Here is a 14,665-nt window from a genome sequence, read left to right as displayed (position 1 = left end):
TTTTGCTATGCCACATCCTGAGGCTTTATAGGTTGGCTTGGAAAGAATTGTAGACATTAGCTCCTGAGCACTAATATAAAAGAAATATGAACGAGTTTGCTGCACTCGAAGACAGGGGGCAGGTGTGGGATCGAGCCCTCAGGTGCAGACTCTGGTGTGCGCGGTGCCGGAGATGCCTTTACGTAACATTAACGTACAAACAGCTGTTGTGGCTGCAAATAAAGCTATATGAAGATAGAACCGAGAGAAAGGTTCCGTGGTTGTAGAACTAAACAGGGAAGTGAGAAAGTATCGTGGTTTTGAACGAGACTGGATCCACTTCAATCAGATGCTTTGACGAGAAGTGGGCTGGTGACTTGCTTGTCACGCAGTTCCTTTTTTGGGGGGCCCAGAGGCGCCCAGGAATCAAGTGTAGGTCGTAAGAAAGAGGGTCCCCTAGGGGATCCTCAGAATAGCATCGTCGTCATTAACAGAAAAAAGATGGAAACGAAAAAAGAGAGCTCTCCATCAATAGGCTACGTTAACGTGCAGGGCAACACAAGAAAGGAAGAGTGGGTTAAAAAAAGGAAGAAACAGTTACAGAACAAATAGAGGTGTACGCAGTTACGGAAACACACCTTAGAGACTCCGAAGGGCCGCCAGTGATTGAGAATTTTGTTTGGGAAGGATGGAACAGAACTAAACCGGAAAGGAAGGGAGGGGGAGTCGGAATGCTCACATATCAGGGAGCCTCCTGAGAACGAGTAAATTCAACATGTCAAGAGCATCTTTGGTTACCCACATGACAAGAAATGCGAACGTGAATGCACGAGAAATGTTGTACGCGATGATTTCTTCGTATACTGTACGATTTCTCGCAGATCGAACGAGTTCTCTTACTGCGCTTGTGTACTAGATTGCATTGTTGCCACTGAACGAGATCCTCGTACGTCATGAACACGTTTATTTGTACAAGCTGAGTGCATACAAGAAGAACGAGTTTGTATGACCTGCGAGAGTATGGACCCTGAAAAATATTGGCAGCTCCTTTTTATATTTACCAGAATAATGCAAATGCAACTTTTGTAAGTGTGCTACATGCTCGATCACTTGTGCTGACCTTACTGCAGTGTTGCATTGCTGTAACGCTTTGTTCACAATTCTACCGTAAAGAGTAATTTTGAAGTGAAAAAAATGTTGGATAAGCTCATGGCTTGTACTTTTAAATAAAAGAGTACACTTTACGCAGATTCTTCTGCACACCCATTCAAGCTTTCATTGACAGTGATATCCTCCGAATTGCAGCGAGAGCATGTCATACATCTCAAAAGCGTTGTTTATTGGACCTTCTAATGGAACTTTGATGCACCCAGTCTGCTGTCGGATGACCACTGGAATAGGTTGCTTGAGTGAGAGCTTGCGGGTGACCTGAAAAAGCAAAGCCAACAATTTCTTTTCAATTATTCAATAAGATAACGCATAGGCAAAGGCCGTTTCGCCTACACTCACACAGGTGAGAATGTTTCAGCGTTCAGAACATATGGGATACCAAACAAAGCGTACTAAAAATAAGCGATTTCCTGCAAAAAGGAACGTGCATTACTGTGGTAGAATAGCCTGTCACATTAGCCGGCCACTGAAGGAAGTGTTACCACTGCGAAAAAAAAAAGAAACATGCACCTGCTAACAAAAGTATAAAAGCATTGAAACAACAGAAGTAAGAAGCTTAAAATGTAGTTTTAGAAAGCAGCACGAACAGCTTGAGCTAGCCAAATTACTTGGAAGCTACCCTTCTGCCGGCGAAGTAAAAACCGTGGTGACGTAGTGGCTTTTACATTGCACTGTTAGGCCGAATGGCTCAGAATAAAATCTCGGCCACAACGCCCGCATTCGGATGGCGGGAAAATGAATAACAACATAAGGTGCATTGGGCGCACATTATAGAAACGCTCAAAATTGTTCAAAATTATTCCGGAGTCCCCTACTACAACGTCCCTCATAACCATATTGTGGTTTTGGCAGATAAAACCGGCGAATTCAATTCACTTAAGGCAAATAGTATACGCATAAGGACAAATGATTACACAGAATCATCTGGCAGCAGCTGCACTTAACAAAATTTCATACTTTCTAAATTAAGAAAAGGTCATATGGTTTGAGCAAAAATCTACTTATGCCAAAATTATTGTGATTAGATAGATGTGGCCTTTCTGTCTTACTTTCTCTTTAACCAATATCGACATGTTTGCACAGCGTAAAAGAAAACTGTGTGGTGTTCTGCCTTCAGTCTTCGTCTTTTGCGCTGTGCAAACATGTCGATATTGAATCACCAACTCGCCCAAGCTTCCACTGTATTTTTAACCAAACTATATGTGCGGGGGACGTGCTCACTGCAACAAAAAAAAAAAAAAAATTGACACCACACGTTAAGTGTACGGCATTGCCTCAAGCGGCAGTACAAGTTTGCGTTACGATTGTTAAACAATGCAAATGCTTTTCGTACTTCTTGAGATCACAGACTCCTGGGCAAGATCACTAGAAACACTGGGGCCCCCTCTCGTCTGTTTCTGCACACAGAAACCACGCAGATACAGACATAAACCTGACTTTGCAATTGTAAGTCCACACTGTTTCGTAATGATAAATTTAGTGTCACTGACCCAAGTCAAGCAAAAAGAGCGCCTGTTCTGGCAAGTCAAGTTCGTAGTCTTGCTTTAGAAAGGGCTTAGTGTTGGGACGTCCCATGGTGCAGGTTACTATCGTCAAGCTTGTGTGAATTTCCATAGTGTTGAAGTTCATTCCTTTGCGCAGAATGCAGTTGCAGGTTTAGTGGGTTTGTAGGAAGACAAGCTCAAGAAACTTCGTAGTTTAAATTGGCTTTTTTGGTTTTAATGCATCAACCTTTCTTGCGACTGTCTGCAAAGGTGGTGTGTTAGTGCTACCATGAAGTTGACGTTTAGCTGTGTGTCCCAGAAAACACAAATAATGAACTGCTCTGCTTCACTCCTTGCAGAGAGGGCTTGAGTTTCTAAACTTTTGATTTTCTGTCAGTAGTGAGCTCTTGCTGCCAGTAATTTCTTCGCAGCTATCTGAATTACCTTGACACCTCACGCTGACATTGCCGACGCCTTCAAATGCAGACTTATCGGAATAAGATTCATTCTCTTGCAAGTCTGTTTGAAGGAAAGGTGGCACCTACATATTTCTATACTGTATGTGAGTGAGATGAACTAGTAAGTCTCGGTTATAATGCTCTGACAAAAATTTCCGTATAAGATGTTGTCAAGGCTTCGACGAAAATTCATTTAGTCAGGTAACACGACTGAAGTTTTGGCCACTGATCAAATAAGTGAATATGTTAGAGACAAGATGAATTTTCGTCAAACCCTTACCTACTACAAGATTCTCCGGCTCGTTTCACACATGTCTGGAATAGCAACGTTTAAGCGCCATCTTTTCTTCAACCTCTCTTGCAAAGCCAGGAGCCTTATCCTGATAAGTCTGCATTTGGAGGCATTAGTAGCGTGAGCTTGGAGCCTCAAGATAATGCACTAATCTGAGAAGAAATTACTCACAGCACAAGTACAAGTATGCCAACAAAAATGAAGGCCACGAAAGCCGATCCCTGCTTCACAATGTGGCAAGTAAAGGGTCATCGTTCACAGGATTCCGGATGCACAACTTCATGCAAACTTCATGCTGATGCTAAGGAAGGCTCATTGCAGACAGTTGCGAGAAAAGGACTGATGGCTTCAGACAAATGCGCCCATATAAACCATAGAAGTTGTGTGTAACTTGTCTTCCTACAATTACGCTGAACCTAAAGCTGCTGTTTTGGGCAAGGAAACATCAACACTAGCGCCTTGCCTGACTCAGTGAGAGTCGTTCGCGCCGGGAATGGTGCCGCCAGTACAAATTGGTGTATAAATTGCAGAAGCACGTACCACAAGATTGTGTGCTTTAGTGTGAGCAAAGACACCCTATGGGCCTCCGAGACCCTTCGACCAAATGAACACAAACCCAAACCAATAAACCTAGGTGGTTCAGTGCTGTGAAAAGTAGCCTCAAGTTGGCTTTTTCTAAAATTCTTTCTCGGCATGGCAAACGCTTGCGTTGCCGTGCAGGCACGTAAATAATGAAGAGGAATGCGTTCCCTTGAATTCAGAGCAAGAATCATAATCAGTCAGATGTGTGGTGATCAATCAATAGCTATTATGTTTAATTTAAAGGACGTGGTTGACACGTGCTCAGCGACATTTCTCTTGTTACAGTTCATCAGGCAGGTGGGCGACCCGGTGCTCGACAACATGCTGGTGTCTCTGTTGAACAAGGAATGGCATGTCACTAGAAACATCGTATCGCCTGTTTTTAGTACATCCAAGATGAAGCAGGTAAGCATCCTGATCACACTGTTGAGCGCCGCGCACAACTGTGCAATTTCGCATCAGCCGAGTCAACAGATAATTTTCATCGCTTCCCGAATAGGGTATGTTTACGTCGATGGGTCTAAAGCAGCGGTTCTCGCTTTCATGTGTGCTAGCTCATTACCGGCCAAGGCACGTTGTGGTAAAATCCTTTCTAAAGAAATTGTTTGTAGAAAAATATCATTTCTATCCAGTTCTGTGGTCTTCAGTAACATTGGGGACAACAAATGAGGTCTTTAACTGAGAAAACGTAAGAGCAGGGTTAACATTAATGGGCGAAAGACAAACATAATGTTCGATGCCCTGGAAAGAAGAACTCATGGTTGTCATTCATATTCTAGAGTCTGTACAGGATTACCTTTATCTAGGTCAATTACTCAAAGGTGACCTTGAACGTCATAATGAAACTTAAAGAAACAAAATGGGTAGGAGTGCACATGGGAGGCATTACCCAACTATGCTTGGGAGCTTACCACTGTCGTTGAAAAGAAATTGCACTCATTGCATTCTAACGGTGCTCACATATGGGGGCAGAAAGTGAGGTTAACAGAGAAGCTCGATAACAAGTTACGAACCGGAGAGAGAGCGATGGAACGAAACATTTTTTAGGCGTAAGAGCCAGAAAGAGAACGCTGAGGATAAGAGATCAATCGCGGCAAGCCGGTATTCAGGTTGACATTAGGGCAAGAAAAGTTACAGAAAATATGCGAATTGTCTGCTAATCCGTAAGCATTGTTTGGCTGAGCTGTGACTTGGTTTTTCCGTAGTTTTGCTTACTTGTTTTTCCTAGCTTGTGCGCGTCTACACATGGCCTTTCCGGTGGCAAAGAATGCTTGGGCTTTAGTAGACAATGGTCAGATTTTTTCGCCGCACCAATCAATTGAGCCGGATTACCGGGCCCGAGCGCACCTCGGGGAGCAGAGCGGTCGAAGGGGAACGCCAGCTGCCGGAGTAGCGCGTGAGGTGTTCCGTGAGGGCCGAGGGCATAACCACGACGCCATGTCACAATCGCTGTCGCTATTGCAAGCCTGTGTGATGCGCGCGGCTCTTGTCGACAGAAGCTGCGCCTCGGTAAAGCCCAATTAAAACGCGCTCACTTGAGCGTGAGGTGTTCATAACCAGAACCACGCTCGACAGAGCTCAATTGGACATTGCTCCAGTGTGAAATAACAAGTTGGCAAGCACCAAATTTATGTTTGCCCATGTCCCAATTTTAAGTGCTGGCCCACCCCCTAATTTAATATGGCCCACCCCACATTTCAAGTTCGCCCACCCACAAATTTCAAGTTTCCACCCACCAAACAGGGTGGCGGCGTACTGATATGCGCACACTAAAGTCTTCAGTGTGCCGAAACAACAGTAACTCCCTTACAAATTGTCTTCGTGATAAGCAATGCTTCCTGCCCAGCCGTTGCTATAGGTGCATGCTATCGTCCACCCGACGCAGACCACTATTTCGTAGCTGACTTCCACGAAGTGCTCCACTTGGTAACAGACCTTTATCCCGAATCAGCTAACATACTTTTTGGCGATTTCAACTTCTCTGCTCTCAATTGGCCCATCATAGCTGAAACAACGTCAAAATACACCATTGGAAGTGATTGGGGCGAGCGGGGTTACAATAATCCAGGTACAACCAAATTAGGAAGGCCCACTAAGCTTCAACAAGACACTCCCTCACCAGAACAGGAATTGGCCTCCCTGGTGCAGTATTCGGCCACTTCCTCCCATATGACTCACTCAATTACCAAATGGCCCTCAGTCTCTAGCAGCTGCGGAACACCTGACCAAGGTGACTGTCAGACCTGTAACACAGCAGAGGGTGCTAAGAATCTCTAGACCCGGACAGGCCACCAATGGTAACTGACTTTTGAACGTTTAATACCCGAACCCTCTCCAGTGAAGCTAGAACAGCAGGACTCTTTGAGGAACTATTAGGCATTGTTTGGGATATCATTGACCTTACCGATGTTAGAAGAGCTGGTAAGACTTATGCAGTGGTGACTAACGGCCACATCCCCTGCTATAGTGGACTCCGAGATAAGAAGCATAAGGGGTATGATTCCTAATCCATAAGGACATAGCGGGCGACATTGACGAATTAGAAGCATTAATGAGAAGGTACGAGTACTCGTAATAAAGGTAAACAGGAGGAGGAGGAGGAGGAATGAACTTTATTTTCGCACAGCAGATTTGAGACCTAGGCGTCTCTACCTAAATGACGGCCTCGAGCCCTTGGGCCCTGGCGGCATCTTCGGCCTGCTGGATTGCCTTGAGTTGGTCTTCCGGTGCACAGCTGAGCAACGTAGTCTCCCAGTGCTCTCTGGTCTTATTTATTTTATTCTGTGTGGGTGTGCGAGGACAAGCCCAAACCATATGTTGTAGGTGCGCTCTTTCTTGACAGAATCCACGTCTATCCGTGTAAAGGTCCGTGTAATAGCGGTGGTAGGCCACCGGGTTCGGATATGTATCTGTTTGTAAGAGGCGCCATGCCGTCGCTTGCCGTCTACTTAGCGAGGAATGTGCCGGGGGGGAAATGTGCCCTTCCCAATTTATAGTGTTTGGTGATCTCGGTAAAGCTGGTCATCCGGTCTTTCTCCGTTCCCAGTATTTGTTGCATGTCACCTGCTCGGCCTGTCAGTTCTCGAGGAAGGTTGTGCGCTATTTCTTTCCCGGGAAGGGATGAGTGTGCGGGTGCCCATATAATGTGAATGTCGCGATCTTCACAAAAGTTGTTTGAAATTCTTAGTGCTTCCGGCGAGATTCTTTCTTTTGCATAGTTCTTGACGGCTGTCTTGCAGTCGCTTACTACGATGTTAGCCTCGGTGGAGGCTATTGCCAGTGCTAAAGCAGCCTCCTCCGCCACCTCCGCCTTCCATGTTTTTACCGTCTCGCTAACTCTGCTGCCACCCTCTAGACTCGTAGCAACTATCGACATACTCTGTCCATTTGCGTGCTCCGCCGCGCCCACATAGACCACGTCCCTGACACTACGGATTCTTTCGTGGAGAGCTCTCGCTCTTGCGTTTCTTCGATCTTGGTGAAACTTCGGGTGCATGTTTGTGGGGATTGGGGGTATTGATATATATTCCTTTATTTTCCTTGTGATGTCTCTCCGCACTCCGTGCTGTGCTTCGTAGGTTATTTCGATGTCACCTAAGATGTGTCTCCTCGTCAAACTCTGTGTAAGCCTTTCATACTGCGCTACTCTCTGGGCCTCAATAAGTTCGTCTAATGTGTTGTGCACGCCGAGCGCCAAGAATTTCTCGTTTGACGTATTTGCCGGAAGTCCCAAGGCTTGCTTATACGCCCTTCTAATTATGCAGTCTACCTTGGCTTTCTCTGCAGCATAGAGCTTGAGGTAAGGAACCACATATAGAATACGACTGATTACGAATGTTTCTATAATTCGGATGAGATTGTGCTCTTTCATGCCACAGTGCCTGTTGGATATCCGCTTTATTAGTCTGATTGTTTGTTGAACACTATTTTCAAGTAGTCCAATGGTTTCTCCGTTATAGCCAATTTCGGATATGCGGAGTCCCAGTGTTCTTAGGCTCTCCGCCATCGGTATCGTGGTGCCTTCTACTGTGACCACAATGCCCGGCCTTTCCCTAATGCTTTCTTGACCCCGGCATGTGGGTCTATAGAGCAGAAGTTCTGATTTTTGTAAGGAGCATCTCAGTCCCTTGTCTCTGACGTGGTCTTCCACCGTGTTTACTGCTGTTTTAAGGATCCCTTCCACATGCCCAGCGCTTCCACCCGCCACCCAAAGGGTGATGTAGTCCGCGTAGAGGCCGTGTCCGAGTCCTTCTGTATTTTCGAGTCGTGCAGGAAGACGCATCATTGCCACGTTGAATAGAAAGGGAGATAGGACTGAACCCTTCGGGGTACTCCTATTACCTAGTTTTGAGCGCGTCCGATTTGGATTCTCCAACTGAAATCTTTGCGGTACGATCTGTCAAGAAGTCTTTGATGTACGCGTATATTTTACGTCCTACATCCAGCTTTTGGAGATTTTGTAGTATGGCCTTTGCTTGACGCTGTCAAAGGCCTTAGTTAGATCGAGACCTAGTATTGCCTTGGTGTCTAGACTTTTCTGATCCGCATCTATGATCTGATGTTTTAGTTTGAGCATAATATCCTGCGCCGATAACTTTGGTCGAAATCCAACCAATGTATGTGGGTAAAGTCCTCCGTCATCCATGTATCTCGTGAGACGTGTGAGAACCACATGTTCCATGAGTTTACCGACGCAGGATGTCAGCGATGTGGGCCTTAAGTTCGTCAGTTGTGGTTTCTTCCCAGGCTTTGGTATAAAAATGATTTGGGCTGATTTCCATTGACTTGGAATGCTGCCTTGCTCCCAGCAGTTATTCATGTAGTCCGTGAGAGCTAGAATGGATACATCGTCGAGGTTCCTGAGTGTTTTCTTGCTTATCCCATCGGTTCCTGGTGCAGATTTTGAGTTGAGCCTGGTAAGTTCATATCTGACTTCTGCCCCCGTAATAAGGGTATCAAGATCAGGATTCTCGCCTAGTCGCTTCACAAAGGTTATTGATGCAAATTGGCCGCCTCAAACAGACGGCAGCCGGCCGAGCCCTTCTACAGCGCCTCCGAAAGAGATCTGAGTCCCGAGCTTACTTGGCACTAAATACTCTTGATTACCTGGGTCTTGACACTAGAGGTCGAACTAAGAGGTTGAAACCACCTTGGTCATTCGCGAGCCTCGATTGTTCGTTGACAATTCCTCACGTACGCGCTAAGCGGAATTCTCCTCTGGCGGCAACGCGTTCGCTGGTACTGGAACATCTTGAGTCTGAATATGCACGTCATCTTCAAATCTTTACTGATGGCTCTGTGGACAAGGTCAAAGGATCTAGTGCAGCTGCTTTTCACATTCCTTCTTTGAAGTATGATTGGTCTGTTCGCTTCACTGCAGTCGTGTCCTCCACAACGGCCGAAAGCGTTGCCATTGAGGCAGCTCTAAAGAAACTACGGTTTTGTACGCCTCAACCTGTTGTTATTCTTACAGATTCAAAATCTGCCCTTCAAAGGTTAGAGCACGGGTTCCCTACTGATGCCTTATGTCTTAGCTCCCTACGCTCGGTACACAATCTCCATATCAAAGGCTTCTCCATACGTTTCCAATGGGTGCCCTCGCACACAGGTATCATAGGCAACGAGATGGCGGACAGCCTCGCCCATAGAGCGCTGTCTGGGAATCCATTGAGAAGAGTGCCTCAAGACGACAACAGACTCTTCAGAGAAGCAGTGTTGTGCCACCTCAGTTCTTTGTGGAGCTCACCTCACAAGCCATGTGTGATCAAGGGCCTCAAAAGAAACCAAGCCACCTTACTGCTCCGCATTCGCACGGGCTCTGCTCGAACCCCTGCGTGGATGTATAAGACTGGCCTGGCATTATCACCATTATGTTCAACGTGTGGTGTGTGCGGTGACATAGAACATTACCTAATGTGCTGTACTGTGTATAACGCGGAAAGGAGGGTGTTATTCGGGTCCCTCAAGAAGACAGGAGTTCCTCACAGCTCTTTTCAAGACATTGTTTTCCCGCGCGGGAACCGGTTGTGTAGGAAGGAGGTCTCTCGCCTTCTTTTAAATTACCTACAGGACACAGATTTGGCCTCCACATGGTGAACTGAGGAGTGACCATTTGTATTTTGTGAGGACTGTGTCTGATTATGTGATTTACTTATTTTAAGTGTCGCTACGGTGGAGCAATTGCCGGCAGCAACTGCAAGGCTAATCCCACCAGTAGACTACAACAACTCAACTCAACAACTCAACTCAACTCTCGTTACCTAGGTAATCCGGAAGTAGTTCTCTATCCGCATCTCCAACGTACATTTTTGGAGCTCTTGAAAGAGCTCTTCTTCTGTACCGTTGTAGCTGTGTATAACCTTCTGTAAATTGTGTCTTTGTATGGTTTTTGTACTGCAGGGGTCCAAGAGGCATCAGAGAATGTTCCAAGTCGTGGAGATTCCTATCTGACTGTCCATCAAGTGGCACGTGGCTTCCCACTTTTGTTGGGTTAACCTATTTGCATATATCTTGATTTCCTTGTTTAATTCCACAATTCTCTTCCTTAATTATGTTTTTGCTTTTTCTATGTTTTCAGCATGCTACCTTTCGCTTCCCACATGTGCAATAATCTGCTTTCTATCTCCTCTATACCTGCCTCCTCTGGAACAGTTTTGGTAGCTCGTTTAATGTTTTCTTGCAGTTTCTCTGCCCATTTCTCAATGTCCGTTATGGTGTCTTCCGCATCTTCTTGTCGGATTTTGCGGAAAGAGTCCCCTTCTACTAGCTTCAGTTCTCTCCCCCTCTTTTTCTTTGGGCCTGCTTGTACCGTTGTGACGACGATGTAGTGGTCACTACCTAAGTCTTCCTGCATGTTTGTCCATTGAGAATCTGCTACATTCTTCGTAAATGTGAGATCTGGTGTCGTGTCATTGGTTACGCTGTTTCCTATTCTGGTTAGGGCCTGACGGTCAGTTATGAGCGTTAGTCCTTCGTGCTGAGCGTCCGCCCATAGGCTTCGTCCCTTAATGCTCTCTATGCTGTATCCCCAAGCCGCGTGTGGTGCGTTAAAATCGCCGACCACGACTAGTGCCTGCTTTTGCGCTACGCTTAACACTTTGCGGAAGAGTGGGCTGAATTTGGGCTTGTGTCGGGGTGGACTGTATATGTTGAAAATAAATAGACTTCCCTCTTCTTTACGCGAGGGGATTATTTCAATCAGGACGTGGCCTATGCCGCGTACACCGGTATCGTGCTCGACAGCCGAGAGGTTTTTGTGTATCAGCGTTGTGAAGGTTGCTTTCTCGCCGGAAGCACTGTAAGATTTATACCCCAATAATTTTGCGACCCCCCCGGTCTCCTGCAGGGCGATGACATCTGGCACCTCCTTACTTGTTACGAACTGTTGCAGGTTTCCTCGCTTGCGACGATACCCGCGGCCGTTCTGTTGCCAAATCGCGTATTGGTTACGCGGCGCCATGTTGATTTATCTGCTCTTCCCCGGTGGCCTTGCTATTTTCTACCGCATTCGGTCTGCTATACGGTTTGCTTTTAACCGGTCCTGCGCCTGCCGGCCTAATATCCTTTGGTGTGCTTTCGTGCCGCTACTCTATTCTCTAAGCCATTGAATCGTTGTTTAATCTCTACATACATGTTTGTGATTCGTTGCTGTAACCCATCGAACATTCCTTTAAACGTTCCCATAACCTCGCTGATTGAAAAGACACTCTTTTCTTCAGCCGTTTCTTGCACCCTCCTTTTGTGTGGTGGTGCTTCTCCGTTCGCTTGCGTGGGAACGGGTGTTGGAGCCCGACTAGGCATCGACGTGTTACTGGCGGAGGGTGTGTTGCCATTCTTTTTTTGTTGCTGAAGGTTGGCGTTTTTTGCCCTAAGCTGCTTGATGTCATCTTTAAGCGTTGCATTCTCTCGGGTAATCTGTTCTAACATGTTTGTAATCTGTGTCATTTCCTGTTCTAGGGCGGACCCTTGAACTTTAGGCGATTGAGTAGCAGTGCCGGAGACCGCGCTTGCCCAGCTCACCTGTGCTTTGCTCCCGTCTCCCCCTCGATTAGTTCTCGAAGCGGACCTCGACCTTGATCTCGTCCACGATCTGGTCCTGGACCTGGAGCTGGGGCGTCCGCGACCGGCTTCCCCTGGCAGTCTCGGGAAGGAACCGGAGCGGTCTCTTCCATAGTTTTTCCTGCATGTTTATTCTCTATAAGTTGAAGGCTGCTTGCTCGCTGCAGTCTTATGGTTATCGTTGTTGCTCCCTCTGCTTTTTTTGTAGTTGTGGTAGTAGTATTCTCCCTCTTCGGCCTCTTCTTCTTCCCTCTTCCGTCGCTGCCAGCGGCATTTTTTGACCAGGTACGGTATCTTGTATCTTGCCTGGCACTTCTTGTCTCCCGTGAGGTGGTCTTTGCCGCACAGTTGGCACTCCGCGTCGCAGTTGTAATCCTGCTGTGGATTCTTGCACCCACACCCCCGGCAAATCTTGTCTTCAGGGTTGGGACACGCGTCAGCCCTGTGCCCTGTTCTTCCGCATTCATAGCATATGTCGATGTGTTTTTATACAAGGAGCATTGGATAAGCATCGCTTCATACCTCACATATTTTGGGACGTGAAAACCTTCAAATAAAAGGATCACATTGTCTGTGTTACCCATTATCTTGGCGTGCAAGACTCCAGGATTGCGTGGTGTGAATAGACTGGTCACTATGTCCTCCGGACTCTCCTCCTGGGATATTCCTGTCATGAGACCCTTGGATGTGTTGTCAGGAGCTGCTGTATAAGCACTTGCTTCGAATTCTTGTTCTCCAAGGCATAGCTTATTGATAGCCCCATATTTCCTGGCTCGGTCCTCGGAACGCGTGCTGAGCACCACTATATTTTGTTTGCTGTTTATGTATATGCTGTCTTCCTCCGCTGTCTCTCGGCCGACCCCGGCAGCGTTGCGCAGGCAGTAGTAAATGCGATCCAGCTTGTAGTCTGATACGTTAAGTCCGCCACGTGGATGCACGATAACTCTGTAGTCTTCTTTTGGCAGGTTAGGCAGCCTACTTGCTTTGATGATTTGTCGCACCTTGCCTTCGTTCTTCCATTTGTTTCTATTTGTTGCTTCCCCGACGGAGGTTCTTCCCTGCTGCTCGTGTCCCGACAATCCGGCCCCACCGCTGTATCGCTTCTTTGTGCCTCTGTTGACTTCGCACCAACCTGATTCTTTTACGAACTCCTCCGGTTGCATTTCTTCCTCTTCCACGCTCACGACTTCCATCATTGAGCAGGGCCTGGGTATCTCCGTCGGTGCGGTAGGCCGAGCTCTCTCAGCCACCGTTGTGGTGGAGGCGTTCGAGTTAGGCGTACATCTCCCGCCACGTGTAGCGAGAGGAAGGAACGATTGACGGCCGAAAAACGGGCCCACCTAGTAGAGAATGGTATCCTTGGAGTCCTTGGCACCTGTTCTGTTGATGATCAATGGATTTCTCCACAAAATGCGATTTTCCGCCGAGAATCATAAGAAAATGCGGAGCTGACGCGATGTGCATCCGCACTCCATGGCATCTTCTTCCTGGTAAGCAGGAGGCATAGAATAAAGGTAGTACAAGCCTACGCGCCAACCTCCAGTCATGATGATGAAGAAATAGAACAGTTCTTTGAGCATGTTGAACTAGGGATCAGAAAAATGGAAACTGAGTATACTATAGTGCTGGGCGACTTCCATGCAAAATTGAGGAAAAGCAAGCTGGTGAATAAGCATTTGACAACTGCATTGATTCTAGGAGCACTAGAGGAGAGTTAATTGGTAGCATTCGCCGAAACGAATAAGCTTCGAATAATAAATACCTCCTTCACGACGCGTAAGAACAGAAAGTGGACCTGAAAAACCCTATTGAAAAAAGCAAGAAATTAAATAAATTTATACCTTTGGCCGATTCCAGCATAGTGCTGGATGTAGAGGTGTCAGGTAGGGTAAAAAGGAGTTATCATTAGATAGTGAGCTGTAGGATTTACTTCAATATGAAGAGGGAAATAGCCTAATGATCCCAGAAGAAACAGGCCAACATAGACGGAGTAAGGCTAAAATCAGACCAATCCCGGCTAGTGCTTGCAAACGTATATGCGGTCTTAAAACAAAGAGATGAAGGTGACATAGACGTGATGAATGAAACCGTAACTAGGCTGATTTTAGAAGCAGCATTCGAAGTGGGATGTAAGGCAACAGGGTAACCAGTGGGTAAGCTATCTATCATATATACCTCCTATATGAATACAACAATCAAACCCTAGCCCTCAGTCCCCAGGTAGCTGCGAAGTGACTGACCACGGTGGCCGTCAGACCTGCGCCGCAGCAGAGGGTGCTAAGAATCTCTGGATCCAGACAGGCTGCCATTGGACTCTGAACCTGGCAACGTTTAACGTTACAACGTTATCTAATGAGTCGAGTCTAGCAGTGCTATTGGAGAAATTAGCGGGCATTATTTGAGATATAATAGGCCTCAGTGAGGTTAGGAGGACAAATGAACCATATACAGTGCTAAAAAGCGGGTACGTCCTGTTCTACCGGGGCTTAACCGAGAGCGGAGACGATATAGCTGGTAACATGGCAGGTCTTGTTGTGAAACACAATAAGAGGTACAAACTAAGGGTAGTACAAGTCTAAGCGCCTACATCCAGTCATGATGAACAGGAAGTCGAAGGCTTCTATGAAGACATGGAATCGGCG

At 46.6% G+C, this 14,665-nt stretch overlaps 1 protein-coding gene across 1 annotated transcript in view; it reads left to right on the top strand.

Annotated features, from left to right (window-relative positions):
• LOC126536368 (cytochrome P450 3A9-like) overlaps nucleotides 1–14,665 on the top strand; it is a 357,446-nt gene that overhangs the window by 94,693 nt on the left and 248,088 nt on the right. The window contains exon 5 of the mRNA XM_050183303.3: nucleotides 4,251–4,370. Coding sequence (XP_050039260.2) covers nucleotides 4,251–4,370 — 120 coding nt within the window. The remainder of the gene's footprint in view (nucleotides 1–4,250; nucleotides 4,371–14,665) is intronic.

Source organism: Dermacentor andersoni, chromosome 3 (assembly GCF_023375885.2).
Source record: "Dermacentor andersoni chromosome 3, qqDerAnde1_hic_scaffold, whole genome shotgun sequence".
Taxonomy (NCBI): Eukaryota; Metazoa; Arthropoda; class Arachnida; order Ixodida; family Ixodidae; genus Dermacentor; species Dermacentor andersoni.
The sequence above is the reverse complement of the archived record's forward strand: the minus strand, read 5'-3'. Positions and strand labels throughout refer to the sequence as shown.